The sequence below is a fragment of the Aquila chrysaetos genome, chromosome 9 (genome assembly GCF_900496995.4).
Source record: "Aquila chrysaetos chrysaetos chromosome 9, bAquChr1.4, whole genome shotgun sequence".
NCBI lineage: Eukaryota > Metazoa > Chordata > Aves > Accipitriformes > Accipitridae > Aquila > Aquila chrysaetos.
This window is the reverse complement of record NC_044012.1, coordinates 36027344-36044664: the sequence shown is the minus strand read 5'-3', so window position 1 is coordinate 36044664 and position 17321 is coordinate 36027344. Positions and strand designations below refer to the sequence as shown.

Genomic DNA, 17321 nt, shown 5'->3' with positions numbered 1-17321 from the left:
GCAAGGGTTTTTAGCTGTTGTTGTTTGTGTCTTTGCAATAAAAACATGAACAGGTCAAAATGTCAGACAATTTACTCTTCTGTCTGAAATAAAACTGAATTGTGAACTCCAAGTTGATGCAGTGTTTCATTTTAATAGTGTCAGTTCTTGCTTGTTTTGCCCGTGTCTCCTGTTTTGAGTGAATTTAGTGCTGATAAAAGTGAGAGACTCTTAAAACTATCCAGAGCCAGAAGTACCTGACAGTTACAGGCTAGCGCTGTAAGCTCCCTGTCTTGGTTAGCTTGATCCAGATGCTTTCCGAGGTTTTGTTTCTCTGAAACAGCACCTGACAGTTAAGTTGTCTGATAGTTTTATGGTGTTGAAGTATGGGGCCTCTATTTTCTGTTCCTCCAGGTTTCTGAAAAATTCTTCGCTTCTGTTGTGTTGCTTCTAAACCTTCTGCTGTGGTCTCAAAACCAAACCATAGTCAAACCAGGTCACCTTGCCGGGTGCAACTCCAGAGGAGGTCCAGGGACAGTTGCTGCCCATGCAGTCTGTGCACTCTTTTCTCCAAATCTCTACCAAACCAACTGGCTGTCTTAATAAGAAATCATTGCGCAATTTTGGCCTGCATCCTTTTGGCCACAAGAAATCCTGCAGCAGCTGACTGTTCCCACCTGGAGACTTCTCTTGAAATATGGTGCAAGCCCTGAGGAGCAGGAGCTCCAGGCCTGTGCCTTGTTGGCTCCTTTGTAAAGCCAGCACCAGGCTGATCACTGTTGTCTATTTCTTGGTTGTTCAGGCACATTTAAATAACCCTTGTAAAGTGAGCATCATGCAGTATGTGTTACTAAGCCTCAGAATTCCAAGGTGGTGAAAAACCCACTCTCTTCTGCATATAGCAGGAGGAGCTCAGGGTGTAAACTGTGGTGTAAAACCAGATTCCTGATCTCTGTGGTTCTTGATGATTCTGTGCATCGAGAGGAATAGTCTTGTGAGCACTGAGGAAACTCAGCTGGGAAATTTCATTTTTCACACAGAACTTGTGATGGAGCTTTTAACTAGCTGAAGTATTTTATAGGCAGGGTCACTGGGGAAATGCACAGCGTGCTCTGTGTTTCTAGTATTATTTTTTTTCAGTGTGCAAGTAAATGCTCTGTCTTAGAAAGATGACTAGCCTAAGTCTATAATTCATGAATATTTGAAACAAAGTTACTCTTTGCAAAGAAACTTGGTATGGGCTGCAATTTCTTAAGTTAAGAATCCTCTGTACGTTATTGTGACCACCTCTGGTGTACAGATTAGCATATACATGAAAATAATGCTTGGAAAATACTCCAAATCAGTGTTTCTTATCTCCCCTCCCCAGAAAGAAAGCTGGAAGGCCCTTGCTCAGCAGAAGGTTAGCAGTAGTGACAGAAGAGGAGGCAACATTATTCCCTGTTTTCTGTAGAGAATTATGATCTAGCTGATATATTGTGTAGGGATCACTTAAGCAATGACAATGGAGAACAGCAGAGCTGGCTACCCAGCACAAATACACGTCTCCTTGTGTGTCTGAATTCAACAGAGAAAATGGGGATAATTGTCACGCAGACATCAGGCAAAATCCAAATCCACTTGGTCTAAGAAGTGCGCGTACAATTTTTGGTGGTGGTGGTGTGGCAGGATTTATCAGTGAGGCATTAGGCATCTTAAAATTACAGGAGATTTCATCTCTGTGTATTGCTTATGCGCAAAGCTTCTTGTTTCTCAGCTTCTAGAAACTAAGCCCTCCGGAGTTGCATTTTACCTGTGTGAGACGCCTTCAGGTTGTCAAATAGTTCCTTAATTAGTTTATTTTCTTCTTTGCTCCAAGGGATGAGTATATTATTTATTCTACGCTCCCAGATTTTTGTTAGTCTGCATTTATGTATTTTGTCTTCAGAATGACCTAGCACTGGGCTAGCCTCTAGGGTAGTATGAAACACACCTCTCTGGCAGACGGTAGTTCAGACTTGACTAATGGTAGACTATTAATAGCAGCAATAATAATTAAAACAGTGCACTAAAATACCCTTGGGTGCTGTTGCTAAGTTAGACTGTACCCCTAAAATTCCAGAGGAAAAGGCATAAATTTTAGTTATTTCCATCCACAAAGTGAACAGTTGTCTCTTTCAGCAACTGGGGTAAGCTTTCATCCCCTCTGTGGATGTTTCATTAGGACACAGTTCTCCCAGAGGGCCATGGTGCAGTTTACATTAAACTCAAGATAAAAATGACATTGAAGCTTTGCTCTTGTATTTTCTACACTGCCTGAAAACAAATGCATGACCTACAGCTAGTTCATTGGCTTATTGCCTTGGTGTTATTAACCCACGTGTACCCAAGAGACAGGGAATTTGTGTTCTGTTTGCTTACAGAGGAGCAGTCAACTCCTTTGCCTGACAGATCTGGGAATCTCTGGAAGCAGTGGGGGGAAAGTTTTTCTAAGTACAGGTTTGAGCAAATAGTCTGGATGAAACAGGGTGAATGTGGCTGCCTATAGATGAGGGATGAAGAAGGGCATGGTTGTGCACACAGCCTCAGTCTGCTGGGCAGACAGTTAATGGGAATAATCTGTTCCCCCAGTGCAGAGCACTCACTTCTAGGTTTCTTTCTGGTGACAAATTAATTTCAATCTGCAAACACTGAGGATGTGACTTCAAAAAGTCTATGGGCAAGTAGGAAAAAACACCGGACAACATAAAGTGAAAAAGGAAATCGGTTCTCAGCAGGCAGACTGTGGCAAGAGCAGTGCATGAATGTTGAAGTGTGGCAATGGCCATAGCTTCTCAGAGTCAGGAAAAGACTAGCATGTGGCCTTGGCCCGCTCAAACTCACAATCATACTTAAGTACGTTGCCTGGTCTAGGATATGTGCCTCATTTCTGTCAACCTGAGTGCAGAGTAAGCATATGCTGACCTGTTTTTCTGAAGTTGAAGTGTTTTGCTGCTATGAAGTGTGTGCCCTATATGTTAGCTTTGTGCTAGACAGTAAATGTGGCTGGATTTTTAAAAAATGTTTTTATTTCTAAATGTAACCAAAATTAAATTAAAATGCAAGAGTTTCCTAAGTGCCCAAAATAATTAGAAGGTAAGAAGCTGTTGTTAACGTTTAACTTCTAATTGCATGAAATTGTTGAATACTGTGCTATTCACCTCTAGCTAGCCTCTAATTTAAACAAAAGCTATAAAAGTGCAATTAGGCTCCAGTCCAATGAAGCACTTAAATATGTTCCTCGTTTTAAGTGTATGAGTAACCCCAGTGAAGTTCAGACATGCTTAACTGCTTTACTTGAATAGGACATTTCATAAAGTAGCTATAATACACAAAGAACAATCCTGCAACTATCACTGGGAAGGATGTAAAGAGGAGTAAAGTCCCATCTGCACTTCAGGACTTGACTGCTCTTGGGTTTTCACAAAGCTGGTTTTGCCCAGTAAATTATCCTGCAGAGTCCTGATCCAAAGTTCATTGAGGTCTTTGGATGCGCTCCATCATCTGTTGTTAAAGAGGCTTAGTTTGTCAGGCAGTTTCCTACCCCTGTCTACCGAGGGAACTACATACGGCGCATGCACCTTCATTTGTCCTCTCTGCTTGACTCAGAGACATGCCTTTTTATAAACATGCTGCTACTACCACCAGGCTCTCTGCTCAATCCCATATAAAGCATCTAAACATCATGGATTTAATACTCCCATTTTCAGTGCTAAATCAATGTTCTCTATGCATTTGTTCTTGGAACACTGCTCTATTTGAACCATAATTCTTCCCACATACCATAAACTTGGTCTGTTTTCACTCTGATAGAAATTGATCATTTAAAGCAAGAGGAAAAACCCTGTGACTACTGTTCAAACATTTCAAGGCCATTGCTGGTTAGTCAAATCGGCTTCTGCATCACCTCAGCACACCAAGTGCTGTGATTACCAGGGAAGCATTACCTTTCCGGGTTACGACCAGCTTTGTAACTGCTGGGACAAGGCAAAATGAAGAGCTTCTAGTTACGGTTTTGGGAGGCAGTGAGGGGATAGGTTTACTCAGTTTACTCCCATTTGGTTGTTTACTCCTCCAACTGTCCTGTATTTGTACATAGGTACAAAGAAACATTCTGCTGCGTAACTGGATTTGACCAGAGATTAAAGCTGGTCTCCTGTGAAACACACTGGAGCCCATTACAGAAAGGATTGTTTGCCAAACATTGTTGTATGTCCTCCCGAGACCATAAAAAACATTGTTAGCTGAAGTAATAGTGGAAAATGATTGCATTCCTCTATCCTCCTCCTTACTACCACACTGCAACGTGACAGCAAACCTGTAATGAAATCCGTGAAGAGCTCTGCAGCAGTTACCTTGAAAACTTTTTTATTGCCCTACATTTCTAGATAACACTCTGATACTCAGCCTCTGTCCCGCACAAACAGCATCAGCTGAGGGATTGAGATAGTCAAAATTAAACAAAAGTACCTTGAATTTTTAATATTAAATACTTGCAGTAAATTTTTTTAATAGTCAAGGATAACTTTCTGTATTTACATGTTATTATCTGAATAACAAATAGCTTCAAGGGTACAGCAAACTGTTCTGTGCGAATGGAAAATTGTGAGTTTACTCTTATACATTATTTATTGAAAATTATTCCTTTGATTTCATCCACTCCACTATTTTTCCCTTACGTCTGGCATAGACTTGGAGTATAATGGGAGAGACATTTCAGAGAAGGTGGTATCTTAAGACACGTAGTCCACTTTTGGATATCTGGGCTGTTAACCTTCTTACTCCCTGCAGACATGCTGGGATTAATTCTTCCTTTGCCATAAAGGTCCTTTTTTGGGATCTTGATGTATCACCTTGTGTGGAAGAGTACTTCTTAATGGGAAATCTGCTAGAAATCACTGTTGGAAATGCAGCTAAATAGCTGACTTCACATTGCTAGCTGGAGAGCAATGACCCTTGGTGGCAGGAACAAGAAGTGGTGCCACAGGGTAGCAGCCAATTTTGTGAATGCACCCTAGAAAACATTTGCTGGCTTCTTGAATGGCTCATGGTGAACCTTCCCTATTTGAAATATGAGGTCGGGGTTTAGGCAAAGCACTGAGATGAGAGTATTTTCTCTCTCCTCCATAGACAGCATAGTTCCCAGAATTAAGTTTCAAAAAGTTGCACAAAAGGTAGTGTTTCTGAATATATTTTGCTAGTAAGAACTTCGAATCAAAGCACTGCTATTGTGAATTGGCAAAATGCCTTTAGTTTTGTCTTTATTTAGTATCACTTCATTGGTTTCACTGGTGTTTGTATTTCACTTAACTTCAAGTTCAAAGAGCTCTCCAGTCTCAAAGAAGAATTTTGCAAGACCATCTTTACATTTATTTTTTTAAAGACAACTCTTGTCTAGTTTTTACTTTTAAAGGATGCAAGCTAAAAATCCGATTGGAACAGGGACCAGGATCTTTCAGAAATCTTGAGAATCACTTGACAAATCTAAATAAGCCATTAGTGTTTAATCACCTAAAATTAGGCAAAATACATGTCATTTGGAATTTAGTTGGGCTCTTCCTTAAATTTAAAGTGCAGCACCATTAAAAATGAAGTCTCATGGGGGATACATTTTCTTTGGGGATTTTGAAAAGCATTTGAAAGCAGATTTCAGCTTCTCGATTAACTTCCAATCAGCCTAATGCTTTGTGATGCAGCATGCATACAGCCACAGGCAGATCTGAATGGGCACACTAGGGGATAGAGTGGAAATTTTTTACAGATGGTATTTCAAAACATATTAGTGACTCAAGTTAAGTTACCAAAAAAAGGCAAATACTTTTTACTACAGAATGATCTGAGCATGAGCTTTTAGCCATTTTTCATGTTAATAAAGGGGCTTGTTTTAAAAGTGATTGGAACTAGTTTTAGCATTTTTACATGTATAAATCAATATGACTATTAGACATGATGGCGTGTTTCTTCTGGTATTATTTGCCTGAGGAAAGTCAGAAATAGCTCACTGAAATACAAGAGCTCTTATTTTAAGTGACTGGCAGCTACTTCTGAAGAGTCTAATAATCTTAAATTTAAGGGTTAATATTCTTTACAGGTGGGGCCATCTTAACGCTGCATGCGTTAACTATGCATATATATTGTGCTATCAGTCACTGATTGACAGTTCTCAGGGCTTTCTACCATACACATAAAATAATTTGTCATAGGGAAGGGAGGAATTAAGCCAAATATAGCAGCAGGTGTGATAAAACCCAAAAGATACAAACATGTGCTGGGTTTTTTTGCGCAGAGAAATTAGTCCCGGTTGTACTGGCCTGGAATTTAAAAAGGAAGGTAAAAGGATAAAAATGAATGTCTGATTCTCAGGAAGCACTTGTCCCATGTGTATTATTGCAACTTCGTCAGGAGCTTTACCCTACCTGTGGAACTGCCCATGTCCCAGCCTGAAAGGGCGCTCTCCTTCATGGAAGTATTACAGGATGGAAATTCCTGTAAATTAGGTCTTTTCTGTCGGAAATAGGACAGAGAAGAGAGAGTCCAAAGGTATAAAAGACATTTATTTTAAAGAGCCTGCTGCGGTTCTTCATTCTGCAAATCCTACAGGCATGAAGTCCGATTGTTCAGCCTGGGAATGTAGGAAATTTACCAGATGTGTGCTGGTAAACTCATGGCATATTGCAATCATTTGTTTCCGGCTGATATTAAAGGACGCTTTTCCTTGATACAGGAAGTGTTTGAGATTAGCACAGAAACAAGGTTTTGGCCTGATTTCTTTCTGATGAATGTGGGTGACTTCTTTCTTAGACTTTTGGATGCAAAGTAAAGAAAAATGTGTCAAGGGGGCAGGCATGCAAAAAAAGCTGCTGAGAATTCCCACAGTATGGAGTAGATTTAAGATCTCAGTTTATTATAATCCTGAAAATGACCATCAACATCACTGTGTACCAGAAAAGCTGGAGGACAGATTATTTTCGTTGACTTCCCCTGACTCCCCTTTAATATGAAGCACTGAAACACTGTGGGAGGGGGAACAGACACAGTTTGTACTCAGGAACAGTTGAGGAGGTGTCTTTATTTTAATGAATATCTTCTTCAGGGATGACTGCGGAGAACATGCTGTATGGAGTGTGGCCAAGGGAGCAACTGAAGTCAGGTAGAAGTTATTCAGGGAAGCTGACCATTTAGAGACTGTGAAGTCCTTACAGAGGAGTGTTTTAAGTAACGCATACTGTGAAGATGATCTCTCGAGCAATGGAAAGGGCAGTCGTTTCTTCGGCATTACATACAGTTCTTGCAAAACTGTCATTCAGTTTGTTCTTTCAAGAAGAATCAGGCAGTAGAGCTCAAAATTGGCTTTTGTTGCTTTGGCAAATACTTTCTTTGCTGAGGACCCAAAAAACAGATGGATACAGGAAGTCAGTGCTAATGCTGAATGTCCAAATACTGATAGGAGTGTTACAGTACTTGCAGAGGCAGAGGGAGAACTAGCCCAATTTTTCTAGCTGTCACTCAGGGCAGGAAATTTACCCACCAAATCCTTTGTTCATCAGTGTTGATGGTTTTTTGGAGCTGCCTAGATTACCAAGCTTACAGCACCAACAAGAATTGCACTGTATCTTGTATCTGCACTTCCCCAGATAAATTCAGGAAAAAGGAGCAGGTGTTGATTTTTCTTCCGTATGATAAATCAAAGTGGAGGCTGTTGCGTAAAGCAACACAGACTGTGAAGAAATAACCGTGGTAAAAAGGTGTCTTCTGGTATCATCATAGTTTCTAGGCTTTTTCTGAAAGCAACTGTCGCTTCTCTTTTTACCTTAGTTGTAAATACAATGGGCTGCTTCTCTCAAGATACGTAGACCATCAGTGTTCTGTACCACCGCTCCCTTGTTCACAGTTTTGAGTATTTATATTACATGATTCTTAGCGAATGCTGTCCTTGAGCTGCAAAACAGGAGGAGAAGGTAAGAGCAAGTCTTGAACTAAAAACTTTTCTGGCAGGGTTTTTTTTTCCTTTTGGATAAGGCAGAAAAATCCATGCTTAATAGAAAGAGAATGTTTATGGCATAATACAGTTAACACCTTCTATTGAGAAGGAGAATTAATTAGGAAGGAGTTGGAGCCCTCTGCCTGACAGATTCATGATCCATGAAGCTAATCAGTTTTGTAGCCTGTCATTGCTTTTGCCGCAGACTGGTCAGCAGTTGAATCCCATGCTGGGGAAGGAAATGTTTGCAGCTTGTCACATTTTCACTGTTGTGCCAATGCGGAACAAGAATGGAATGCTAGTTTATTTCTGCATCTGAAAAGTTACTATTACATCTAGCACTAACTGCAAAGCCTCAGTGGTTTTCTGGTGAAAGAAATCAGGCACTGAACCAGCCACTAAATTTAGTGATTTATTTGTTGTAAATTGTCTGTGCCTACGGAAGTCACAGCAGCATTTAGGTACTAAAAGGTAACCGTGTATGTAAGATTACGCTGAGCCTTTGGTTTAACTGCGTTCAAAACACACATTGACCTGGTGATTAATAGTAGTATTTGTTAGCATTAATGAGCAAGGATTCGATAATCTTTTAAATATTTATCTTCGTCCTTTCATTGATCATGTACCCAATGAAGTGCTGTTACACCTCTTTCCCCTGCTGTGGCTATAAAACATGAACAAAGACCATTCTGCGGCTTTCAAGGTATGGAGCATGTTGGGGCTTTTTTGTGCTAGAACTGCAGAGGAGGTTTCTTCATGCCCAGCAATTTCATCAAGTTTGTGAAGGAGACAAGCCCACAGTCATCTCCATCCTAGTGGTTCATTGGAAAAACATATCTTGTATTAAATACTTTAAAGATTCATGAAGAAGCTTTAATTTTGTTTGCATTTCTTCCTGAAGGGTAAAGCTGTCAGAAATCTCTAAATGCATGGCCTAATCCATTTCCAAACTCAGTATATTAAGGTCTGCAAGCAAAACTCATTATTGGAGTTTAGCAAGTATGCAGACAGGAGAGATGGCAGGTGAAAGAGAGTAGGAAAGATTTTTCTTTCCTTGGTAATGCACTGAACTACCTGCATGGCTGTACTGTCAGCCCTTCACAAAAAATAGTGCAACTCAAATGGACTGTAAGACCAGCTCTGATAAATAGAGGACTTCACAGGTTTCCGTTGGATCAGATACAAATAGAATAAATACAGCTATCAAGGAATGAAGGTTCAGACAAAAGAAAATTTCCTTCCCTTTATTGCCTACAAGCTCACAGGGCTGCCATGAGCAGGCCTATGTGCAGCTGAGAAGCTTTTGTTTTCTCGTTGTCTCAGTTTCTAATCTGTAACCTTTTTTGTCTCAGTACATGATTTTTTTTTCAAAGGTTCTGGTCTGCCAACTGAAGAGCCTTACCTATTTTCTTATGCCTGCATAGACAGTGCTCACAATTGGACTCAGGGGGCTGGCTGGGAAATGTTCATTTAAGGAACTGGTTCAATGCAAGGGAAAGAATGAGTGAAAATCATCTTCAGAGTAGAGAAAAATGATCTGACATCAAGCTGTCTGTCACGTACAAAGGAAATACCTCTGGGTTGCCAGCCAAGCTCTGCAGTAGCCAATACAGAGCAAGAACACTCAAAGACTCTTCCCAAGACAACAGCAGAATGCCTCAGGTTTGATGCTTGGCATGTTGTACGAAGGTGCCTGAAGGGCTGTTTCACATATCAGGTCTAATCCATCCTCAGCTGGCCCATGGAAATGTTTAGCCATGGCACCATCAATCTTTGCTTGGAATCGTTAGCCCTAAATGCATCCAGTGCTGTGCTTCTCTACAGCATACCCATCTGCCCCGGAGAGAGGCATTGCTTCTCATGCAGACCTAAAGTCCTTTGCTGATTGTACGCTGTGAGACTTGATGACAGTTCATAATACTAATTTAGAATCACAGTAATATTAAAGGTGAGCTATGCGTGGCCAGCTTAGGCCGTCGTTAGCTACCACAGAGGTCAAATGCATGCTCTACGTTCTTCCCAAACTCAGTACTGTTAGACAGATGTTAATGAGGCCAAGATTTGGCTATCGATTACTGTAATTGTCCTCCTGCAGCCAGTTGCAACAGTTCATAATGTGATCAGATCTAGCACAGAGAAGTGGAAACCGTGGTGGTACCTAGCTCCCTTCCCTGGCAGAGTTCTGGGCGTAGTGCTGGTGCTGTGGGCTGCCAGAGCAGGGCAGCCAAGCCTCTGCTCCCTGAGAAGGGCTGCCTTAAACACTCAGGCGCTTTACTGCACAGTATCAGGACTGCCAGAAATGGATGATTTCTTAATTTCTTAGCAAAGTCCTCTTGGTGGTCAGGTTGAAGCATATAAGGGTGTGCCTTGCAAGGACACTTTCGTACAGTTTGATGTCTTCACCTTCTGGTTACTTTTCTTCTCAAACTAGATAATAAAAGTGACTAGTCTCATGTTAAGCTCCTCCATCGTGGAGGAGCATCGTTGCAACGTTGAGCATCGTTAAGCTCATGGATTTCTTGCCCAATGATTTCTCTCTGTTTCCAGACTGCTGCTCCAACCATTTTCTGAGAGGGTGCCTATGCCTATTTGAAAGTCAATAGGCTTGTTATAGCCTTACTTTTCCTGGAACTTCTCTGGAATGACCTCTCTCCTGCTGCCATGCTCCAGAGCCAAAATCAAGGGCTGCACCAAGGAGGACTTCATGTGTCCTCCTGACACTCTGACTTTCTCAACCTTGCATACAGGCACGAGTGACTGAATATTCCATCGCAAGGCACGAGTGACTGAATATTCCATCGCAATGCACTCGGTCTGTTGTCAGCATCCTGCCAAGAATGAAGCTGCAAAGGCGTTGTAAGGTGACAGTGGGCATGGTTGTGCTTTGATGGTAGAGCATCCTTGCATGTGACTTGCTAATGTCACTATTTGGCTCAGAGTGTCAATTGCTGGTTAGAGTTTCTTGGAATGAAGGAAGTATTAACTGTAAATTGCTGCAGCTGGTATCTAATTACAGAATACATTGGGAAGCACTTGGGCGACAATCCAACAAAGCACTTAAGCACCCACTGATTTTTAAGGAAAGGCCCCTTGACTGGGATTGCTCGTGCTCTCAGACATCATCAGAAGTGTTTGTTAGTGGACCAGTACTTTCTCCTGACTACCTCAGCACATCCATCTCATTTTCTGAAGTGACTTAAGAAGTTGGGAGTTCAAGGTTGACTGGAAGTCTGCAGGAAATAAGCTCCTAAATCACTGCTGTACTTTGAAAAGTCTACTTAGCTGGACAGCTTCTTTTGCTGTTCTTCATCTTTGCTGTAATAAATAAAATTACGACAGCTTTTAAACCACTGCTAAACTCTGAGGTTTGCCTTTGCCCATCTGCATGTGCCTGCTGCGGTGGGATTACCCAAGATATTCTAATATGTAATGGTCGGAGCGCTCTTTCCAAATGCAGACATAATGCAGTTTTTCAACTACGTCCTGCTAACAGAGAAAGGGGAGAACTGACACAGGGGGAAGGTTGCAGTGAGAAGTGGTAGGAATGACTTCACCCAGGTGGGATAACAAATTCAAACCAGCCTTTTATCTAAAGTAGTCCGTGATGTCCCACAATGTAAGTAATCATTGAGAACCACGGCATGAAAAGACTTGTGAACCAGTGAGACCATGGAGTGACACTTAGGATAATGCATTGATTTAATATGATGAAGAACAAATAAATCAAAAGTGGAGGTTATGGTTTAGGTGTGCTGGTTTTAAAGCTTGAATTAGAAATACCGATTGTCTCGGAATGTAAGTGGGAGGATGGAGGAAAAGCATTGGGGATTAGTCCCACTCAACTTTTCAGTCTGGACAGGAACACATAGCTGGGTGCCCAGGCATTTCAGTCCACTTACAAAGAAAACAAATACTTTTTACTCCAGAAAAGTTCAGCAAAATTCTTTGATCAGAAGATAAAGGAAGTCCAGCCTAATCCACTGAGGTCTTGTGCTATTTTAGTGGTTCCCTGTCTTTTCCTAGGCAAATTACTTTGGTCCTTCCACACATGCCTCTCTGCTTCTGACATTTGTGTTCATCCTACCTTTCCTTTGGTTGCTTGTCCCTCTGCATTGCAAGTGCCACTTTGCCCTCTCATTCTCACTGCCCTTCTTCCTCCTCTGCCACAGCCTCCTTGCTGTCTCCAGACTTCGGCTACATGGTTTCTTTGCTTCCCTTCTTTCCTGCTAGCTCTGAGTGCTGATGCAGGACCCCACCAGGATCCATGGCCTGGGGTGGGCTTCATCTTCTGCCTCACTTCTGCCAGCAATGTACCCACTCCTTGGGTACCAGTCCCATTTACTGAGATGCAATTTGCTGTGTCCTGCTGATACAAGTGAGGCTCTGAAGCAAATTGCTGTCAGATCAAAGATGTCCCTCATTAAGGGAAATCTTGCAAGGTCCGTGTTTTTAGCTGATGGCTCCTTCCTCTTAGTGAAGTATTCCTGATGGACTTCTTTGATATGTTGGTCTGGTCAAGAGGAAAATCACATTCAAAAAAGAAATTCAAAAAGGAGGCTGTGTCAGAGCATTCACACCTCCTGTAAATCTCTGTCCTTGTTCCAGGTTTATTTTTAGATTTTGTAAGAATGCTGCTTAGCCAGAAGTTTTACACAGTGGTCCTCTGCATGGTACAGGCCCCCCACAAGCTGCTAGTAAGTAGCAATGGTAACACTGTAATCCATGACAAGTGCTCAGATCTCTGAGCAAATAGTGCTGGGATGAGTAGGAATTATGAATAATTGCACTTTACTAGAATTCATAACTGATTTCCAGAGGTTACCCAACAGTCGAGCATTTGTCACCCTCCCCATCCCCATGACTGCTGATAGTGGGTAAAAAAAGTGATTGTTATGCCAAAGTAATGAGCAAAGGGGTCACAAAGTTTGATAAGAGCAGGAAAAGTCATTTCCTGTGATATCATTAGCAGTATTTGAGAGAGCAGGTTCAGTAATTGCTATGGTAATTCTGAATGGCTTTTGACTGTGAGAACACATAGGTAATTTTTTAAAGTTAACATCTTTGCTAGTGGGAGAGAATTCCACTAAAATGAAGCAGTATGGTGTTACAGAGGGGCATGGGCTGGGGGCTTGGGAAGCAGAGGCTCTGCTCTGTGCCGTGTGACTTCTCCAGGCCTCGTTTTTGCTTCTCAAAATGGTCTATGGTAACGTATCTGTATCATTGAGCAAGCACAAAAGGAGTTTCAGGATGTAGCTGCCTACCAAGGTGACGTCTCCAATGGAGCAGATCTGTTTTGCAAACATTTCAGCAAGTGCCTGTCTGTACAGCAAACATCACGCATTTGTTATTGCTGCACAAATGGCAAAATTGGAAAGGGTGGCAAATGCAAAATTTACTTGAGTGGGTCCTGGTTTTAAAAGTATGAGATCTAATTGTGAGTTAACAGCAGACCTTCTGATGGTTCCCCTGGGAGCACAGACAGGCTATAGTATTGTGGGCCTTCTCCAGGTTGTTTTTGAGCAAAGTCCTTGGATATTCCTTTGGTTTTCAAGAGATGCTTTTAACCTTCCAGAGAATGAGAGCCACTGCAAGTCTGTGTGCATGCAGATGCACTTTGGTTTTCACTGAGTTGATGGAAAGTTTGCTGCTCTTAGCTATGTTGCTTCTTTTGAGCTTTTACCACATCTTTGTTTGGGATTAGAAAGAACAAAGCCTGCAAGTCCCTATATGCTGGAGAGCAATGAGGAAAGGACACTCTTCAGTGTATTTTACCTCCCAGTGGTTACTTGGGGTTTAATTCTTTCTTTCCTCTCTCCAGGTGCAAACAGATGACCTACCCAGATGACCTGCCGCAGATCTCTGTGGTCTTCATATTTGTAAACGAGGCGCTCTCTGTCATCCTGCGCTCTGTGCACAGTGTTGTGAATCACACCCCATCGCACTTGCTCAAGGAGATCATTCTGGTGGATGACAACAGTGACAATGGTGAACACACGTAACTTTTCCTCTAACTACTGTATCCTGTGTGGTTAATGGACGTGAAATGTAAATCAAAGGCAGTTTGGTCACTACTAGCTGAAATGCTTTTTTTAAATGTTGGGATGAAACAGCATTGAGTCATTCTGCATTTATACAGCCAGGGGACTAAGGTCATACATGCAACCACTGATTTATGGCTAATAAGCTAGATCATAAATTGGTGTGAATTAATATACCTCTATTGAAGTCAGTAGAATTTACAAGAGTTTGTGTTTGTTGATGAGAGGGTTGACTGAGCCACTTGCACAAAGCTGTGAATAAAAGTTAACTATTTGTATGACAAATAAACATTAGGTGGATAAACCCTGCTGATTTCATTGAAATCCTCACAGGATGAATGACATTTGTATAGGCAGTCTTAATATAGAAATGACACTTTTCTCCATATTTTCAGATCCAGAGGAATATCACCATTAATAAACTAAAAGTTTAAATTCTGCTTTCAAGGAGAAGTGGGGCTACAGATTCTCCTTAAAGATAGTTTCTTCTCTTTTACATGGCAGCACACTCTGCTTCTTCATGATTTAAACAGTTGTTGATAATATCAGATTCTGAGTCTGATTTTTTTTTTTTTTTTTTTTTTGAGGTAGGGAGTAAATTAGACTATGAGAATGAAACAGAATGGGCACAAAGCACATGCAACTTTCAGGTCATCTGGTTCATTAACGTAAAAATAACACTTCTGTTACAGCGATCAAAACTCAAAATATTAGTGAGCATATAGGGTGCTATTGATCAACATGTTTCATAGGATGGTCGGGTTTGAAGAACTTTTAGGATAAAGGTGACAGTGTTGTGTTTTAAGTTGTTATACCTTAGACTTCTAGAACTGTTGCAGCTTCTTAAATCATATTTGTTAAAATAAGGCTTAAGTTTAGTATTTCCTCCACGGATCAACAGCTTTAAATCTTTCAGTTTTAAGTTGCTGTTCCTCTTCAAGATCCCTGAAGAGAAAGGAGGGTTGAGAGAACAAATCACTAAAACAAAAATAAGTTAAAAAACCTACAGATTTAAGAAACCTTTTGTCTAATTCTTTCAGCTACGGCAGTGTAACCTATGGAGTAATTATGTGAGATTGCAAAGTGTTTGAGTCAATGTAATACCGAGAAGAATTGGACTTGCTGTTTCTGTGAACTCCTATATGCTTTTCTCTGTCATTCTTTTAGATAACTGGAGATTTATCAGGTCTTTGATTCCAATGATAATGATTCTACTGTGTAATATAGATGAGAAGAATGAGGCTTCTAATGTCCTGGAAGCTTCTACTAGTTTTCCTAATAAATATATTTGAGTAAAAACCTCATTATGAGTAAGTTGCAGTGTAAATGAATTACCAAACTAGATTGATTTAAAAAAATACAGAGACCATTTTGGTAATTTGCCTGTTTATAAGCCTATTGAAATGAAGCTGAATAAAGGAGTGAATGAGTTCTGCTCCATCTGTGGTTGAATGCCTGAAAATGAACAAAAGAGAAGAAGTCTATTTGAAATCTTCAATATCTATTTAGTTCAATGGGAAAGAAGCCTGGTATTGAGGAGTCTTAATTATATTTAAGGGAAAACCGTTAAAATTAAAGGAAATTAATTCTGATCTGAATTAGCTCTTGACCAAAAATCCATTGAGGTTATTTTTCAAACTCTTACTGAATAGCATAGATCAGAAAAAAAAAATCACCGGTCTCCCATGTTACACTGCTGTAAGGTCAGAATTGTTCCTCCAGATACCAGTCGTAACCTAATGCAAATCATCAGAGAATTAGAATAGTAATTATTTAAAAACATTTAGACAAACTACCTCTTCAAAACAATACTCAAATCCATCAGGCCATATTAAATCTGTGCAAGTCTAACAGTAACTGCTCTGATGCGTAGAGATTTTCTCTGAGCTGATACCCCTGGAACTAGTCCATGCCACAGCTGCAGTACTTGGTTTGTATCTGTATCTGTGAGACTGACTAGTGGTTTAGGACTATTTAAGGATTTCTTTCCCTTTCTATTGCAGAATAAATCAAAGTAAAACATAACGTTGCAGGGCTTTTCTCATTCTGAATATTTTTGTGTGGCTTTTTTTGTCCTGCAGTTGAGCTAAAATTTAATCTGGACCAGTATGTCAATAAAAGATACCCAGGTCTGGTGAAAATAGTGCGCAATAACAAACGAGAAGGACTGATTCGAGCCAGAATCCAAGGCTGGAAAGCAGCAACCTCTCCTGTTGTCGGATTCTTTGACGCTCACGTTGAATTCAACATTGGCTGGTAAGTTGTTGGCTATTCCTACAGGGAGAGCAGTACTGTTACACTGTGCCCTGTGTCTCAAAGGCTGGGAGATTTACTCAGCAACAGAGAAGCTGAAAAACTGTAGGGATGAGATGGCTGCAGGCTGGTGTTATCACATTAGCAATTACTTTTGAAAAATATTCTTGATTATTGCAACATTGCTGACAATCTTCTTCAATGGCTCCAAGATCCATAAAAAAGCTGTTGTGCCTGCTCTAGTACAGCTCAGTGGAGAGAGAAGTAATTTAAACCACAATGAATATGAAACCTCCAAAGCAGTCAAATGGGGAGACACCATTAAGGAGGCTCTGGGCTGGAGGCAGATGCATGCTTTCAAGTACTTTTTTTTATCTCCTTGTCATTTTCTATCATTTCTTCTTAGAAACTTGAATACCAATCTGATTTCCTCATAAATTTTCCTGCATTTACGTTTGAGGGAAACATCGCATATTTCCTAGATTTTTAATGGGGCTTGAAATTAGCACGCCTTTCCTCATCCCCTTTGTTTTGCAAGGGAGCAGTATTGACTGTGGCAAGCAGAGGTTTGGGCTTAGTGGGCCAGATCTGCAGTTGGAGTAAACCTTTGTAGCACCACTCAGTGGCCACTATTTGGCATTACTGGAAGTGGGAACTGGAGGAACTGATACGTACAGTCAGCTGAAAAAGGGCTGCTGGGACCTTCAGTATGTAAAATGTGTATTTTCCAAAGATAGTCTGGTATTTGATAATGATGATGCAGGGTTATGGTGGAGCTGATTATGCTCTGCAGTTCTGGGAGATATCCCCAAATTAAAACTAAAAATAGCTGTACTTACAACCAGAGAGAAACTTAATTGCAAAGGAGTGGAGTGTTTATTTTTATATGTTCATGAATATCTTTATAAAATGGAAGATGCAATAAAATAAGTCTTGTAGTGCACCTGGTTTATGTTCACCCTGTTTTTTTCCCCAGGACTACGAAAGACTATAATAGCAGTTGTAGCAGCTTTCTGGAAGCTTAAGATCTCGTTTAATTTATTTATTTACTT

General features: G+C 40.7%; 1 protein-coding gene across 3 annotated transcripts in view; it reads left to right on the top strand.

Annotated features, from left to right (window-relative positions):
• Nucleotides 1–17321, top strand: part of GALNT9 (polypeptide N-acetylgalactosaminyltransferase 9) — a 222179-nt gene that overhangs the window by 102567 nt on the left and 102291 nt on the right. For all 3 annotated transcript variants that reach the window (XM_030026236.2, XM_041126239.1, XM_030026235.2), the window contains 2 exons: nt 13797–13963; nt 16098–16272. In XM_030026236.2, coding sequence (XP_029882096.1) covers nt 13797–13963; nt 16098–16272 — 342 coding nt within the window. The remainder of the gene's footprint in view (nt 1–13796; nt 13964–16097; nt 16273–17321) is intronic.